The sequence below is a fragment of the Grus americana genome, chromosome 2 (genome assembly GCF_028858705.1).
Source record: "Grus americana isolate bGruAme1 chromosome 2, bGruAme1.mat, whole genome shotgun sequence".
In the NCBI taxonomy this organism is placed as follows: Eukaryota; Metazoa; Chordata; class Aves; order Gruiformes; family Gruidae; genus Grus; species Grus americana.
In genome coordinates this window covers 92,783,495-92,801,834 of record NC_072853.1, presented here as the reverse complement: position 1 = coordinate 92,801,834, position 18,340 = coordinate 92,783,495, and the positions used below count along the sequence as shown (strand labels likewise).

General features: G+C 35.6%; 1 protein-coding gene across 3 annotated transcripts in view; it reads right to left on the bottom strand.

The window, feature by feature from the left end:
• The window catches only part of EXOC2 (exocyst complex component 2), a 136,256-nt gene that overhangs the window by 69,840 nt on the left and 48,076 nt on the right, over nucleotides 1-18,340 (bottom strand). For all 3 annotated transcript variants that reach the window (XR_008575767.1, XM_054815814.1, XM_054815815.1), the window contains exons 7-11: nucleotides 16,055-16,135; nucleotides 12,032-12,177; nucleotides 11,824-11,905; nucleotides 11,214-11,316; nucleotides 8,098-8,216 (exon numbers count right to left, since the gene is read on the bottom strand). Coding sequence is in view for 2 of the 3 variants with exons in the window: in XM_054815814.1 (XP_054671789.1) it covers nucleotides 8,098-8,216; nucleotides 11,214-11,316; nucleotides 11,824-11,905; nucleotides 12,032-12,177; nucleotides 16,055-16,135 (531 nt within the window). In the remaining variant the exon portion in view is untranslated. The remainder of the gene's footprint in view (nucleotides 1-8,097; nucleotides 8,217-11,213; nucleotides 11,317-11,823; nucleotides 11,906-12,031; nucleotides 12,178-16,054; nucleotides 16,136-18,340) is intronic.

Genomic DNA, 18,340 nt, shown 5'->3' with positions numbered 1-18,340 from the left:
AAGGTATGTAGAATGAAATAAAAATTCAAATACTGTGTGAAATATAAATAGTTCAACGGTTTTGTTCAGACCTCTTCTGTTCTAGTGCAGTAAGATCTCACTAAAATAAGGATCTGAAAAAAAAGAAAAAAGAAAAAAGAGAAAAAAAGCACAATGCTTTTTGAGGTCATTTATTTAATTTGTGCTTTCACTTTTGGTAAATCAAGAGTCAGCTGTGCTGACCCCTAATTGCAGGTTTTCTCTAAGCAACTGGAATTGTTACAGGGTACTTACGTGCCATAGCTCACATGCATACCTTGACCCCATTTTTCAAGATGTTACCTGCACGCAGTGCGTTGCAGCCTCAGTGAAAAGACGACTAACACGAAGTTTGCCTAAAATGAATTTTTCCATGATCTGCAAACCAGTCTATGATTTCAATCTTTAAAAGTAGCTTTACTTACTTAATTCAAAACTAATACCAAACTGAGTGTAAAAATTATTCTGCAATATCCACCACTCCACAACTCTGCTTGGTTTCCCCCCCGCCCCTTGGCAGGCAGAGGCTTCTCGTGGGAGTCACACATCTATCGCCTCCCCTCCCTCAACCAGCCTCAGCCGCTCTGCAATTCTGCCAGCCCCAGTGCATCACTTCAGTGACATTCAGCTAAAGCTTTTCACAAAAGCTGCTGGTTGATCAGGGGATAATATAGTACCAGCACTTTTTGCAGCGACAAAGAAAATTGTTAACAAGTCGCCAAGCTCAGGCTGAGGAGTTTTTCAGTGCGATTTTCCACGGTAAGTCATGGAACATCAGTCATTACGCAGACTTGCTTATATACAGTGCGTATAAAAGCAAGATTAAATTTTAAAAATAAAAGACCCTACAGATGTGCAACCAGGTGAATACAGTTACTGTATTCTTTCATCCGTTATGTATCTTACAGTGAATTTTCTCACAGGCTACAATAGCAAGGGAAGGCTGATCTATAGCCTCCGGACTCTCTGAAGGGCGGCAGACTTCCTTACCACCCTTAAACACCTTTGAACATTTTTTCCTGTGCACAGCGGGCCCTTGTCCTGTGCTACAGCCTGACCACCCACTGTTGCTTGTTGACCAAACACACAGTGCCTGGAGCCCGCACCGACGCAACCAGGGTAAGATCCCTTTCAAGGACACCGCACTCAGAATTTCAATTTGTCTAGGCAAGAAATTAGACGAGCAGGAGAAATTACCGAAAAATTAACCTGCTCAACAGATGAATGACTGCATTTTATTCTTTTTCTTGAGTACTCTTTCCTTCTAACCTTACATTTATTAGGAATTGGACATTTTTAGATCATCAGGAAGAAAATGGGTTATATTTCTAGCAGAGAGATGAGTGCAGAAGATTAAAATTGCTGCACTTTATAGAAAAAATGTTTGTGGAATACATTCAAAAGTGAATGCTTTTTAAATCTTAAGGCTAGTTTTCATAATACTAAATATATTCATAATGAAACTATTTTTCATTTTACCACAAAAAGGGTAATTGGGCCTATTATTTCCAGTGGTATAAGTATCTCACAGCCTAAGGGTAAGTCTTATTGTCAGTCCTGCAGGCCAAAAAAATACTGAAGCAAGAGCCAAACACTTCAAGCTCAGCACATAAATAAAAATGATGTCATTTTACTAGCACTAGCTCCAGTAGACATTAAGATCATCAGCAACTTTGAAAACAACCCACTTTTACTTAATTGCCCGAATAAGGACTTAAAAGACTGGAGTAGATAGCAAGGTAAAATTCTGGCCACAAAAGTGTTTCACTTTATCTTTGGTAGTACTAATATCTTTTCAATTTTGATTTTAAGGTACCTGTGCTGCTTTTTAATTGCAATATTTACTGTCTTTATAATATTTAAAAATTACTTAAAGTATTATATAAAATAAGAATGCCCCCTGCATTTCTGAACATGTCAGACTACTAAAAATTCTAAATAACAGCAAAGTTAGATACAGGTGGTAAGAGACAAAAACAAATCCAGTGTCAAATTTAGTACTGATTAATTAATTTATTTATTTATTTTTAATTAATAACCCATTAAGGGTTTGCTTGACATCTGCTGTCAAAGGGGTATTTCTGCTATGGACAGGGGATGTGGTTTAGACATGAAATGGCTCCCAGCTGCAAGAAGTCTTCTTCCAGATGTACAGTAAGCAAAGGCAATGGAAGAGAACCAGCTGCTAGGATAACAAATTGAAAAGGCCCTTTTGACACAAGCCTTGCCGGCCCGTCTGATCCAACAAAGATGGATCATTCATTGCAAGGTGAATAGAATCTCAGTGTGACACAGAAGAAAAAGCAACACGTTCTACGCGTCCATCTCTCCTTCACACCACGTACAGCTGCTGTTACTCTGGCACAGAAAAACCCTGCGCGTTTTTTTTATGATATCTGGAAAGCTGTGCATCATGCTCCAAGTGCTGCAAAAATTGTATATTTTTTTTCCAGCAATAAGAACTACAACAAAAATCACAGTGGCTGAACTAGCATACTCCGGTTTCGAGAACTGTCTCCATGTTGGGAACTTTAATAGGTTGTGTATTATGTATTTTGCAACCCAAAAGGCAGCAGAAAGATCACCCTTCACCTGTGTTAGTGCTTCCATCTGCAGTTTGTTTCTAATGGGTATTAACAGATAGCTTCTTTGCAATAATGTCACGTAATACCTCAGAAAGACCTGTTAAGAAATGAAGACCTTTTCAGTCAGTTTGACAATAACTGGCTTAGAGTCCCTATCCATTGTACCTCAAAGGATCATGAAACCTACTAAACCACTACTAAAGTCTAAGCAAATAACCATTGGCCACACAGCAAACGGTCTTCACCTCCATAGCTTCTTTCCCTAATACTCATGTTAAGAATCCCACTGCTTAACTCATTTTGGCTATCTGCCCAGTGCCCCAGGCAAATTTTAAACTAAACCTCATTTATTTACATTTATTTTCATGTCATTTTACGTCATGATATCCCCCATGTTTCCTGTACTCCAACAAGTCTGGGAAACATAAACCATAGTGGAAAAACTACGATTACGCCCTAATAATAGGGGAATTACCAAGTAAAGTTAAAAATTACAAATATGTAAAATCTTAACTGAAGGAAAACATTTACTATCCAGGTACCAGGTCTGATAGTCCCCAGACTTGTACCAATCATAAGTTTAAAGTTCAGAAGGAACAATTCAGACTTTAGCCAATACAAGGTATGAAAGACCAGCACAATTCAGTTTACGATTCAACTCTCTCTTGCTAGATATTTAAGAAATACTGTTTTGAGTGAGCATAGTGCTCTTTCGTGTTAAGCTTTATATTCACAGCCTTCAAAAATGCTCTTTTTCCTGTCCATTCAGTCTCGTGTATCTCCCTCCCTCTAACATATCTACGTACTAAGTAACAGCACCAAACTGGCTTTACCTACTTCAGGTCTTACCAGTGGGCAGCAATAGTGGGATGAGATCAAATTTATGAAAGGAATCCATTAGTGCTTCTGGAAATAGCTTCATAGCCATTAAAAAAAAGGGTTGGTTTTTTTTTTTTTTTTTTTTTTAAAAAAAGAACAACTGCCTATTCCATTAGTAAGGTAAACACAAAAAGTTAATAAATCCATACTTTTAAAAAGCATTACTATATCAGCAGAGCCAGAGCTCCAGCCAGTTGCACATGGGTCCTGTATCTATGGCTGCACATTTAATGGAAGAATCTGACCATCAGAGAAGGGGGAATGGCTTAATGTAAGGGCACGAGCACGGGAGCTTTATGATTTGGGCAGCCCCTGTACTGTCTCATGCTTCCACTATGGCTTCGGCTATGCTCTCAGGTCTCTGTCCTGGCTGTGCATACTTTAGAGTAGTTCAAAGCAGGAAAAGTTTTGATCTGTTGTTATATATATGCACGTTCACTCGCTCCTTAAAATATGTGGGCTTAGATTCCAACAGTTTCTTGTAATATGAGCATCATCTGCCTGCATTATTTTTACCTCACAAATGAGGAAGGTCTGCTATGGCTATACAGAGCAAGAGATAGACAGGCTAAAGGCAATGATGGGTGAGTAAAAACAGCCATATCCAAGTATGTTACGAAACATTAATCTACATAATTCAAGACTAATCAGCAAACCGACAGGGTTGTTTAAGACTGAGGGGAAACCGTACATTAATACACACACATAGATATTCCTCAAGGGAAACAGACTCTAAAATGTGTAAAGTACTTCGTACATAGGACTTGAAAAAATTCCCCATCCTACTTGTACCTGTTGAAATAAATGCAACCAATTAACTAATGATCAGATTACTGCATCTTTTATGATTAATAATTATCTATTAAAATCAAAGGAAACATCCAATTGAATTAATTTGCTGTTGGTAGTTGTCAGCCTTTAAGCCACACTGCCAAATTATGTGGCAAAGCTTAGTACAGCTTGATACACCTTTCAGGTTTTGGAAATAACATTAACACAAGTTGGATTAACTGAAAACAGACAGTATTTGAAACACATAGGACTGCTGCTAACCCCTGAAACAAATTCCAGGAGAGAACTCGAAGACCATTACAGCCCTGTAAACTTGCCACAGTTGCTTCTTTCAGGCTGCATCAGAGATTGTACTATGCTATGATACGTTACAGTTCCAGGACATACTTACAACCACAGAATATTTCTATAAAATGGAGTTAATCTCTAGTAATATTCAAGCATAGAAGCTTTTTTTTTTTACAAAAACAAACAAACAACATTTTCATATGATAGTACTACTAAGACTGAAGGATTCACATTTAAATCAAAAATGTATACTTAGATATAAACCCGTAATACACATGTATTTAAATACACCTCTAACACACAGTTTTCTGATAGCACCTTCAACCACCTCAGCATGTGCATTAGCTCACTCCACTCTTCAACTTAGAGTTGAAAGTAGTTATTAACAAGAGAGCAATCATCAGACAAAGAGAAGGAACATACAGAGGACTTAGAAAAGTAGATTTACTTCTTATCAATATTGGGGATTTGACCTGACTTCCATTACTAGTGGCCTGGATGAGATGACATGTCACTAAATCTCCTAAAGATGATAGAAGAAGATGCTATTTCTACATAAGAAAATGGAATTGTTTCAGTTTTAATGACTAAACGACTACAACCTCCTAGTAGTATGGAGACAACTGGAACAATTTTGTCCCACTGAGAGCACACTGTTTGCTTGTCATATCAATAACAGAATTTGGAGTAACTTCTCCTTAGAATTCACTTAGGTTTAGGTTTTAGTTTGTTTAGCAAATAATTGCAATGTTAACTTTCCCTTCCTGAATACATCATGTCCAGCAAATAAATTCTTTGATAATCTTTACTGTTTGACAACCAGCTACAAAACTCCTGTTCAGAATGTCTAACAGAGTTTTCAACAAAGACTTTTCCAGGTAAGAAAAGCAAAGGTTTTTGTCTAATTCCAAATCCATTTTGGGTAGTAAAATTCATGTGTAATGACTCAGGGCACAGCTCTGCATTGAAAACTAATAAACTACCAGCAAAATGCTTTGGCACAAACTCAGTTAAAACTTGAAAAATTGTGCATAAATGCAAAAATAGATACAATCTGCTACTGAGGTTTAAATTTAGCACGCTGAAGAGTTTTGACTCAGTCACTTTAAACCCACAGATTCATAGTCATCAGAAGAACTAAGCTAAGAATAGCCAGAAAATGTTGGTATGCTCAAAGTGGAAATGTAATTGCTGTCTGCTTATTCCAGCATCGTAATATGAAGATTACCATCTGCTAGAAACAATACCTATTATCCCTGTTGAAAAGGGAAACGTAGAAAAAGATTTAATGCCCTTTTCATTAGAGTATCAACCTTACAACCCACCTCTTCCTCCAAATGCTTCATACAAAATAATCTTTTTTGGAAATGTGTTTTAAGTGGAGGACTTTAATGTTTGAAAATTTATTAGTATTTTCTCTTAAAAATAGCCTGTGAATTTATGAACATATAAACCACATTTCTGACTTAAATAAGTTGATTAGATTCCTCAAAGTCTTGCATAACCAGTTTGGTATCTATGAGTAAAAGCCCATACTCTTCCTGTTTGAAAAGCATACATCTATTAAAGTAGATCAAAATACATTCCATGTCTCTGATGACAATCAGCATTGTACTACTTGGCAGTTAATACCAATTCTTCCAAGGTTTCTTTTCTCCTTCTCCTGTCTGGTATATGCTAAAATTAAAGATCTATGGAAAGGAAAAAAAACAGTTAGCATCCTTCCTTTGTCCTACTAGATACTAAGTGAGAAATTTCATCAACTAGGCTCAATTCTTGAGTATTTTACAATCTGTACAAAAACTACATTAGTAAGGACCACATACAAGGCTGGAAAAAAACTACTGAAATTTGATGAGCTCTTTAATAAAAGTGAAAATATATTAGCCTTTGTTTCATATATGCACTAAGTATTACCTATTCATACATGCATTTACTGGTCATTCAAGTTATTTAAATTCCCTCTTCTGTGAGCCAAACAAAGCTGATAACATAATAGCCCCTTTGATATTAAGGCTGAGGTAAGCAGATTTGTTGCAAGAAAAACACCAATCAGGTTGAGATTTTCAAGACAAGCCTAGGAAGTTAGAGACATTTTCCATTCATTTACTGGAGCACGCATATCAAAAATTATACAGGCTACTACTACTACAACAACAAAGTTTTGAGCACTTAGTATCTTCACACCCCTATTTTTCTTGCTAAGAAGCTGAGAGATGTTGATCTAACATTTTGCAAGTGAGCAGAGAAAAAGAATTGTTAGAATTGTTAATCGTGGGTGATTTTACAAGTGAGTTTTGTTGGGGGTGGGGTGGGGTGTGTGGTATTTCAAGATTTTTGATAAGGAGGGAAGATGGGCAGGTTTTGGAAGTGTTCTGAATTCTGACCAAAAGTCCAAGAAACCAACCTGGTGTTTCAGCTGGACCCGCAGCACTCCACACCGTGTTGTGGAACAAAGATGGTCTGTGCATGCTTTAAGCTAGAATTTACTGACATAACTGTCATATGCGATGCACCCTGTGAACTCTACACCTGATGTTGTAACCTCTGCTAAAGAGAGCTTAAGCTTCCTGCAGCAATTTCACAGCACATTTCTGCAGCAGTTCCAACTCAGTGAAATTTTTGTGGTTTCTCAGAAGAGAACATGTTATTTGGTTTGGGATACACATGCACTAAACATAGGAGTTACCTATAAGCCAAGAGAGGCCAGATTCCAATATGCCTACTCATTTCAGAAACAGCAGCAAACTCGATAAGACTTCTTGAGAAACAAGGGACTGCTTGTAATTTTCTAATTTAAAAATCCAGTTTTCAGATTTTACTACTAGAAATGCCAGGTCAACAGCCTCCCACCTATTCTCTTTTGAAAATACGCTAATGTGATAAATCACATTAACTGGTAGCCGAGTTGCTGCCACACCTGAAAACGATACCTATGAGCACACATTTCTTTGAGGAGCAACAAAGACAAAGAATACAGCTAAGTATTCATACTGGTTTTAATATAACATTGTCTAAATGTATTTGTCCAACTCACAGGTCTGTGCCCAAACAGCGTAATCTGAATTTTGAAACTGCACATGAACAAAGAACAAAAGAACACCATATTATCGTTCACTGCATATCAAGAACTTACATATTATTCCACTATGCCCCAATGCCCTCCATATCCATATACTAACAGCAAATCTTGTGACAAAGAAATCTAAACTGGCAGATTCAGACAACAATCCAAACTTCATGTGACCTCAAAGAAGTATTTCGAGAGCACAGTAAACTTCAGATAAATGACTGAAATTTAATGTTTTTCCCATGTAAAGAGCTTAAAAGTTAAACAAAAAGAAACTCCAACTGCTGTTTTGTTTTTATAATAAAGAAAAAATACAAGTCAGTATTCAACTTTGAAAAAAGCTATCAAAATTGATGGAAAAAACCCCCAAATATCATTTGTACACTGAAACTTGTCAAATAAAAGGCAATGCCAAATTCCTAAGTGCCAAATATATATATATATAAAACAAAAATATATCCTTGCCTTTTTGTTCTTTAACATAGCTCTCCTTACAGTTGTGCATGAGCTGCAGAATCCACTGATGTTGAGCACCAATGCACTGCCAAGCAGGGTCCCCAGGCGCATGAAGATCAGAAAGATATCTGTAAAACCCAGTCCAAAAATCACAGTTCTGACTTGACACACTGAAGGCCTCATGAAAGCAGACCAAAGATGTACTAAGAAATACTTTCTTCTTATTTTTTTTCTACATAATTTTAAAAATCCAAGAATAATTGTTAAGATACACTCATACGCAGTGCAAACACAAGCTCTGCATTCTCCCTTCCTCATTCAGTGAAGCAAAATTCCATCAAAAAAAACCTTGTAGAAATAAACAAAACCACAATTATTTAATATTACATTAATATGTATTTTCAGTTGTTCCTCTAGTAAAAGTACTTGGGAAACCAAGCTCTTTATCTGCCAAGGATGCAGTTCAGTACTTCATGTTTCACTTAGAATCAGTGATGACATCTCAAGCACATAAAATATGGTATTTTTCTTCCTACTTTATATGTCCTGATTGTATCATCATGTAACCTTAACAAGTAAGTACAGAAGGAATTAAGTTTTGGCGGCTCATTAATTTTAGCACACGCATGCCCAAACAAATGTAAACCAAGCTCCTGGTTGTTTTGTTTTTTGGGGGGGGGGTTGGTCTTTTTTTTTTTTTTTTTCTTCCATTAGGATGCACACACAGTCTGAAAAACAAAAAAGAGGGGAGAAAGAATGAAAAGGATGGGGGCTTCTAATACAAGGAAACGAAACACCCTCTGTCTTTGGGGAGAGAGGAGTATGAGAAGCTCACTGTTGTGATTTCAGGAGAACACAGAAGTAATATAGACTAACATATGGCTTTCAAGACAATCTGACAACAGTACTTTCCAAAGAGTATTTTCAAAAAGTAGTAGCTGCTTTACTATTTAATACGCTCCATTATATTCTGCATTAATGAGACTCAGGACAGATTCAAAAATTCAAGATGCTCAAGGTGAAGATTTATTATCTTAAGCAGTGTAGGGAATGTTTAACTCCTTCACAAAAGCTGTATTACTACACTAATACCCAATGTTAATTAGGAATGCATTGCAAAATTCTGTCTGCTTTGAGAACTGTCTGCAGGACTCAAAAAATAAACTGTCAAAGTAGGATTGGTTGGATGGATGAGAATATTACAAACCCATCCATTTTGACAGGGTGACATTTATAAATTATGAGCTCAAGTAATTCCTCAGTGTTAAGGGGGACTTTAGTCTTTGCTTAGACACAAAATAAAATTACCACTGGTCTTGGAAAAAATACATCTATTTGGCTATTATGTGACACGGTAAACTGTTTCTGAAAGGTATAAAATAATTATCAGTGTAAAGACTATAATAAAACGAGAGGAAAATATGAATTCAAGCCTAATTATAAACATTGTATATCTGAGGGGAAAAGCCTCAGTATTTCAGGTCTTGCTCAGCCTTAGACATTGAAGACAAATAAACCAAACACATCAAGGAAGAAAAAAACCTCATAAAAATAGCAGGTTTTATGCAAATAATTTTACAATTACAATTTTGTTAATTTCCTCTTAGCTGAAGTGCTTTGACGAAAGCTTTCTTTATATCCTGCCTCCAGAAAATTTACACTAGTATAAACACATTAGCATATCTAGAATAGTGAAACTAATATCATTGCTTTGAATGCTGGGATTCTGTTAATTCATTAGAATTAAATTATTCCACATTTGTCCACTCCCTGCTCTCCTTCATTATACTTTTCTACATATGGAATATATTTGGTAGCTACATTAACACAGTCTGCTTTAACATAGGCTGGGATATTTTTAGAGATACAATACTTCAGGGTAAGGGGCTAGAGAAAAACTAAGAAAAAACCAAAACCAAACAAACAATCAAACCCCAGAATCAAACACATATACAACTCTGACTCTTTCAAAGAATCCTTAGAACAGGTCATAAGACTTGGCTTAGATAAAGAAGTTGCTCTTTAAGGTTTTCAAGATTGACGTAGAAAGGAAACAGTAATGCCTTCTTCAGATAAACAAAACACTTAACTACTCACCTTAAAACATAATTCCAATAAATAGGCAATATTTATATAGCACCCAGAAGAATGAGAAGAACTTTACAAGTGTACACTGCTCATGGTCCTCAAACTAACATAAGATAAGGGGACCTAAGATACCAATATTGCACTTTGTCCTGTGCGACTAGGCCTGGTGAACAAACAAAACATCAACGACCTCACACAGGTGTCAAAATTTTAAGAATGCTTCTTACGCAGTGCATTTGGTCTACATCTTTTAAGATAACTGAAAAAAGCGCTGAGAATGTCAAGTCACACTAGGAGCCCTAATAACATCCAAAACTCAAAAGCTTTCTAAGTAAAGCCATCAAATGTTCCAGAGCACTCTAAAGTCTGGCTCCAAGGGCTATAAAGTAGGTTAAGGTCTACCAGCAGAAGAAGGTCCAACCAACTCATGTCAGTATGCCTACAACAGACTTTGATATCAGCTTTGTGAATGACAGAAGATAGGAATTTCAATGAAAACTGGGGAACTAGTTCATGTTCATGAAATACAAAGGAACTACGTTATTTGGATTGAGTAATAAAAGAGCCAAAACCAAATTTAAATGACAGTCTGGATTAAAACCTCCCTATTATATGACTCAGGATAATTTCATTTCAACACCAAGTCAAGCTGAAGTGTAAGACAAATTAATAAGGAATCTTTTTTGAGATCTGCAACCTGTGAGTGATCATTTCAGACATAGCTTGCAATATGATGGTTTAGAGGAAGCAACAGAATCTAAACATGCCTTAAAGATTTTTAAAAAATTAAATTCAATCTCAATTATCCTTCATTAAATTGTTCTCATTCAAGAACTGTTTTTCAATCATTCAATAAACAATCAAGAACCAATCACTTGCCATTGCTTATAAAATCATAAAATCTCAAAATAGGCTACTTAGAGCTTTAAAATTAGTATTTAAACCATAGTAAAAATAGTCACTACCCTGTTTAGGAAACAAATTTAAATACACATCTAACATTATATGTCTGACGAAGGCACTAGTCAAATGATTACCTTATATAACGTTTCTGATCATGCAATGTTGACGGAGTTTCAAGCAGCTTATCCAACAGAAGTTCTCTTAAAGCTTCAATTCTGGTTTCAACTTCAGCATAATCTAGGAGCAGGGAAAGGAAATAAATTCAATGTGTGCTTTCAATAGTGATATGAACTAAAAATTATGTTATTTTTCTAGGACATCAGACACTTCTGGAGCTAATGTGGAAAGCAATATAACTCATTTTATACCAAGCCACATCTGAAAATTTTATACGCAACAGTTCTACAAAAACAGAAAATTGGACTTTGAAGTCTTTCCAACAATACACCAGTGAGAGATACAGTAATTAAAATGTGACTTTGGGTAATTTTTTTTTTATGTCCAGTAATACCAAGCCTTAATAAATAAATAAAATTGGCTGTGATTTCACATTTTGTAGTATATGTATCACTCAGAAAACTTATCAGAAATATTGCTTACAGTGATTGGTTCCTACAAATCAATAATTTTTATGGATTAAAATCCATATCAAACCCATATAAAGCTCTTTAAACTACTATATGCTTTTTAGCCTTTAAGTTATATATATAAAAAAAAAGTGCAAATAACAGAACCCAATCTTACATTTTTTGAATACTTGAACCTCTGTCTTTCCAAAGAGTGACTTGGCTTTTTCGTAGTCATTAATAACCACATCATAATCACCCTATTAAAAAGAAAAAAAAATATCACAAAAAACCACACACAAATATAAAAGTTTGTTGCTTGTAAAAACCAAAAAAGGTAACAGACTGATTTCAGCAAATAGAAAAGTATTTTTAAAGGATTATACCTTCTGGATATTTCTTTCAATATTCAAGGGAAGGTTGAAAAGAAATTTAAAACGCTGAAGAACATTAAGCGCATTTCTCGTTGAATCAGCTTTGTCCTTGCGACCCAGCACTTCTTGGAATAAGGTATCTGCTGTGTTACTGGCTCCTATTTTAAAAAGGACGAAAATAAGAAAATGTAGAGTAACCAACCAGTTCAAACGACATACAAATTTTCCTCATTTTAATGAGTCATTCAAGTTTTTTTTAGAGCAAATGAGTAATTAGTGCTCAATTTTTATACTTTTTTTTGTTCAACTGTGTTAACATTTTAGAACCGATGAAATACTATTTCAAAGTGAACCACTTAGCATTTTAATGTGGTAAGACCCTTGTGCAATTAAAAATAATCACTCTTTCCTATTTCAAATGCTTAACTTTGCTGCAGATATTTTATAGTTTGCTTTGGCTCCAGACCTACATTTTACAACTAAATTATGCATCTCGGGATATGGAAAGAGTCATAGAAAGTTTTCTTTTTCTAAAAAGTATAATTTCATTACGTTAATTAATGTCATAGCTTTAAGAGTTATCACTGGGTTTTGCAAACAATTTTTTCGTGTTTTCAAATTAAGTCTTAAAAATTAACAACAATAGTTAATATTTGAGTCACTTAAAAGTACCAATGATTCAGTCAAAGACGACGGCATGACTGAAAAAAGTCTAACTAGCTGGTCACTGTAACAGAATGAATACAAATTGTCTTCACATTGCATTACAAGTCTTACTGGCTTCACTGCATCCAGGACCAAGCCCTGGTCAACAATTTCACGCAATTAAGTTACTATATTATCTGTGAATATTCTTCAATAAATACATTAAATATTGCCTTAAAACCTTTTCTACCCAGACTGAAAAGCATTCTATTTTGTAATAAAGGTAATTTCCTAACACAGGATAATAGAATTTCATTTATAGTAGGAAGGATTTACATCGCATACGAATATTTGCATTTTTCAACTTGTGGCTTATTTTTAATTAACCAAAAAAAAGGAACTGTTTTAGCTTTTTTGATCGTTGCATGTAGAAGTTTCTACATTATCTGGTCTAGTGACTATACTTTAAGCAAAGATGAAAAAAAATTACATCAGTCTCGCTGGGTGGCTTGCATGCCATTTTCTCTAGTCAACACTGTGGGTGGCCTGCTCATGTTAAAAGTAGTCTTTGTAAAATAATTGTTATATCTAAATAATGTTTAAACTTTGTTGAAATTTTGAAGCCCTGATGTAAAAAAAGTTTTGTCAGGATAGCTACTTCTACTGCATACTATTTAGCATAGAATACTTTAATCCATTAAGGAGAAATATACAATGAAAACAGCTAGCTAGACATTTAAATAGAGACTACTGATAAAGTATGATTTTTCTCTCGAGGTTATAAGAAATGCTTGTTTTGTAAATCCTTCAAGTAAGTAACATTTGTTTGGTTTGAATTCATATGTTTCTTGTCCATTCTTTTAACAGCCAAGCAGCAATGTATTATATCTGGGAATTAAGAGTTATAGCCACAAAGCTTTTTTTTTTTTTTTTAATTCAATACAAATGTTTTTAAAAGGTAATTGACAACTGCAGGAATAGCAGAGTGATTTCCATCATTAGTTTAAAACTACACGCCTTCATATCATTAAGAATTAATTTGCCGCAGAAATCCTCAATTCACTTTTTCTGTTTAACAGACATTGAAATATATCAAATTACTCAGTGTCTAAAGGAAATTCAATACTTCATGCAAAACAGGTCTGTCTTTTTAGAATTAAAAAAAATATGTAAAATTTATTCCTTCCCACCCCTCCAAATCCTTTCTACATTAGCAATCTTTATCCCTTGATCACTGATGAATAATCTAAACCTAAAAAATAAAGTCCATGGATAAAGACTCAGGTCGTATGTTGACTAACTATGTTTTCAAAATAGATGATCCATCTACTGTGTGCAGATTTTTTTACTTCAAAATAAAGCTCTAGTTATCCAACAGTTGTGTGTCTGACAAAACCACCATGTAATGGAGTCTGACCTCCCTTAAGATACAATTCTTTGTGAAATTCATTATAGCACTCCATATGTTTTTATAAATATATATTTAACAGCTTGTTGAGCAATGAAATTTAGCAATTTAACAAAAACTTCAAACATTTATAATTCCACCTGTAACACCAGATTGCGCTTCTATTATCCCATGCCATTTCAATCCAATAATTTGGCACACTTAATCATGCAGATGTTGTGGAAAATATCTTTATTCTTAGACATTTGTAATCAAGCTCACACCACCAATTGTCTCTCAAAATACGCACCTACAGTCCACAAAACGTAAAATTCGACTAAAGATTGGAAGTCATTTTTGAAAGCAGGCCCTGTTAGACGTGGATTATGGAAGCTTTTCAATGGCCAGACAAGAAACAAAGCTTTGATCCTAAACTACTTTGCATAATATTATTTACTCTTTTTAAATCCTTGTATTCCTACTTCCCTGCCTCCCACCCATCATGACTTGCAAAGTATGGGGAGGAAAAGCAGTCAATTCTTTTCACAGCAGAGCCAAACTTAATACCACTCTGAAGTGCCTGGCACAAGTTCCTCTACAGATCCAGCTTGAAAAGGACAGTCTGCACACAGATTTCAGCCACCAGTTATCAAATCAAACAGCGATTATATATTATAGGTAGATTTGTCTCATAATAGTGCGTGTAGGAAAATGTCACAGGCCAAAATTTTTTTGGGGTTTTTTTTGTTTGTTTGTTTAAAATCTGTCACACGGTTTTGCCAAAGGGAAAGTGCACTCCAAGGAATCTGTGCTTGGTGCACGACATGGCGTAAATACAGAGCCCAGAGCACTGGGGATCACACTGGGAAATTTCAGCAAATGCTTTTTTCTCCTACCCTGTACGTATCAAATATTCTGCACACAGACACACCCTATAGTCTTTATATAGTCTGTGTGAGGTTTTTTGTGGGGTTTTTCGGTTGGGGCTTTTTGGTGACTCTTGGTTTTTTGGTTTTTTGGTTGTGGTTTGGTTTTTTTTGCATTCCAGGCAACAAGATGGGGGAATAACAATGTTCAAACTACACCTTTGTTGTGAGCATTAACGAATCTCTACTGAAAAGAGCTAGAGCTGTTCACAAAACCCCCTGCTTTCTTTGTGCTCCCCGCACAAACACACATACAGTCACTGCTTTCTTCATACAAGAGAAGAAAAACAGTGAACTTCCATGTCACTTTCTTGATTTCATAAAACACACTCAGACTTTCCAACACTGAGTCAGCTATCCGCATGTCATTCCTGCTTATTGATACAGCACTAAGGGAAACATCCCTTCCTCTGTGAAAAAAATCACAATGAAACAAAGTAAAATTATCTTGGCAGAAGTCCCAGAATTAAAAAAAGTAACTTTTTTGATCTGATGAAACACATACCCAACTGCAGTAAATTCAAGCCATCTCTCAATGCAATCCTACAGCTAATACAGAGAAACAGAAAAGAAAGTAGTGACAGCTTTTCGAAGTTTCTAAAAATAATGACAATTCCAAGTAGTCTAAATGGCAGCACACTAAGTGAAAAGGTTCTGTTCATAGACCTTGTTATCACAAACAGTTTTAATTGTTTTTTTCCTCTTTTGCTCAAAATTCTTACAATCCTGGAATTTAGCTTTACTCATCCTTCTACAGTTCTGTCTATCTGTATAGCTCCTTCTCTCTTTGTACACTTAAAATTGAGATGCCACCGGAACTCATTTAAAGTGCTTTAGAACTCCTTTATTTGAACATTCCTTCCCTTTGCTATCACGAACACCACTGAAAGTCAGGGCAAAAGCTGCCACTTATTTCAAAAGGTGTACTATCACACCCTAAAATCACTACCATCAAACAGGAAAAGGCAAGAGAGCCTGTACTGTTTTCTGCATTCTACCATATTCCTAGGAATATATTAAAGCTTGTTAGAAAGTCCAAAGTCCATAAATAGTTGCTGCTGGAAGGACAAAACTTACTGTTCAGTACATTCTCCAGTTTCTGCGTCATGGATCCTTCTACTTTTTCCGTTCCATCCGCTTCCAGTTTTTGATGGATTGCTGGAATAAAGTGTCTCGTTAAAATGCAGAACATTTTAATAGGTAGGAATACATTACATCAAAGTGACACTTTTAAACATTTTTCAAATTAAAAATAAAGTGTTATTTTTCTTGTTAGACATAAAAAATACAAACATGCTTCATGGCAGCAGAGTCTAGTGGAGGACAGGGCTTAGAGCCAGACATTGCAGAATTTTAACCATTACTTTGACACAGGCTTCCTGTATCTTCTTGAACAAGACATTAAGGCTCAAGGAAAAAAAAAAAGTGGAGAGAATAATCCTAATTAACTATCTTGTAGCACAAGTGTAAATTCAATTTAGTATTTTGAAAACTAAGTAGCGCTTAAGCACAAAATACTTTTGCTTTGTAAGGCAGAGTTGTTACACTGATCTCACCAAAAAGGAATTACTAATAATTAAAGTCTAGAAAGAGAGTCATGGGGAATTTGGATGACCAAAACCGAGTGCTGGAACACTCCCCTACCAGGTTTTTTCATATATAAAAATGCACTCTCAAAATACACAATTTAAGAGTATCTTGTAGCAACATCCTGCATTAGCCATTACACAGAAACATTGCAATGCTTTTGCTCAAACCAACATGAAAACAGAGGGGAGCTTGCTTTATTTTTTTTTTCCCCCGTCCTAAAATGCAAAAAGCCCCAATTCTTGTTTCCAGGTGGTATTACTAATGGACGGGGAAATGCACAGTATCAGCATTAATTTGTTGTTTTATTTTAATTTCTTTTTCAGGAAAGGAGAAATTTACCAGCACAGCCTGTCTACACTACATCACTCTGGAAATAGGAACAGTGAATGGAGCGTGGATACTCCTTTCTTCTACTTCCCCCCTCTTACACAGCCTTCATTCCCTCCTCTTCTCTGTTCAGTACCACTGGCATAGATCAGTGTTTCTTTTTCCTCTCTCTTTTTTTTTTTTTTTTTTTAAGGTAGTGTTCTTGTATATATGCATACAGCATATATAAAGCAAATATTAAAAAATATTATTTTCCTTTCAAATTTTTAATCTGTTAATATATGTAAAATCCACTTTATCAAGTCAGCATCAGTTCCTGTTGCTTTAGATAAAATTAAGGCTTCTAAAAAACCTCTCACTGCTTACTACTGGTTCTCAGTAGAATGAAGTGAAACTAAGCTACCCTTGAAAACAGCAATGCTCAGTGCTTTGAAAAAAGCGAGTAACGATATATTTTCGTTTAAAACACTCACACAGTTTTGAAACCAGTCTCCCAATTGTCCCAGCTTATTTTGCTCTGGTTTGCATGGCAGAGCAACCCGAGTCCTTCAGTGGGATTCTTTTAAGATGCAACAAAACTAAAAGGTACACTCCATGAGTATATCTAATGTGCTCCAGGAAATACCTGGAATTCAACCCACTGGGTGAGACTCAAGCTAGTCTAAAATATCACCCCGAACTACATACAACGTGCACATAGAGATGCCATCGCCAGCTGGTTTCTTCTACAACGCCATGCCTACTTGCCCATGCTATCTAGATGCAAATTACGAATAAGCAAACATGGACAGAAACTACCTTCAGTAAGGCAGCCCTGTGGCCTCAGTCCTACTGTAAGCAGTGAGAGACGGTGGCTGCTCTGAAACAGGATGGCCCTTGATAGTCTCCAGCCTCCTTCAAAGGAGGAATTTTGATTTGGGGGGTGGTGGTGGCAGTGGTGTGTGTGGCCAGGAGGGGGCGTGTGTGATTAAAAAAAAAAAAAAGAGAGAGAAAATTCCAATATTCTCAAACATCTGAATTTGACCCTTCAATCCCTTGATCCTACACAAAGAATTTCAGGGAGCTTTGCTTTCTTGAAAATGGAAGAGGATCTCTATTTTTGTTATTAAAGTCATTACAGGGGAAAAAAAAAATCTCATTTAGGACACCATATTTCTTAAGACAACACTTAAATGAGATTAACTAAAACTAACAGATTCTTGCACATTTTAAGGAACAGAGGTCTATCTTAAAAGGTGGTGTATGGTTAACTGCAGCATATATTTTATATGTGACGTGGACATCACTTACCTACAAGAATACCTCTACAATTTTATAACAAAAATATTAAAGGTTCTAATGATATTATTCCATTTATATACATCAGTTCCAGTCCTGGGCAACCAATCACTGTACTACAATTAATGTTACATACTGAAAGGCAAGTTCAGAACAGCAACCACAACA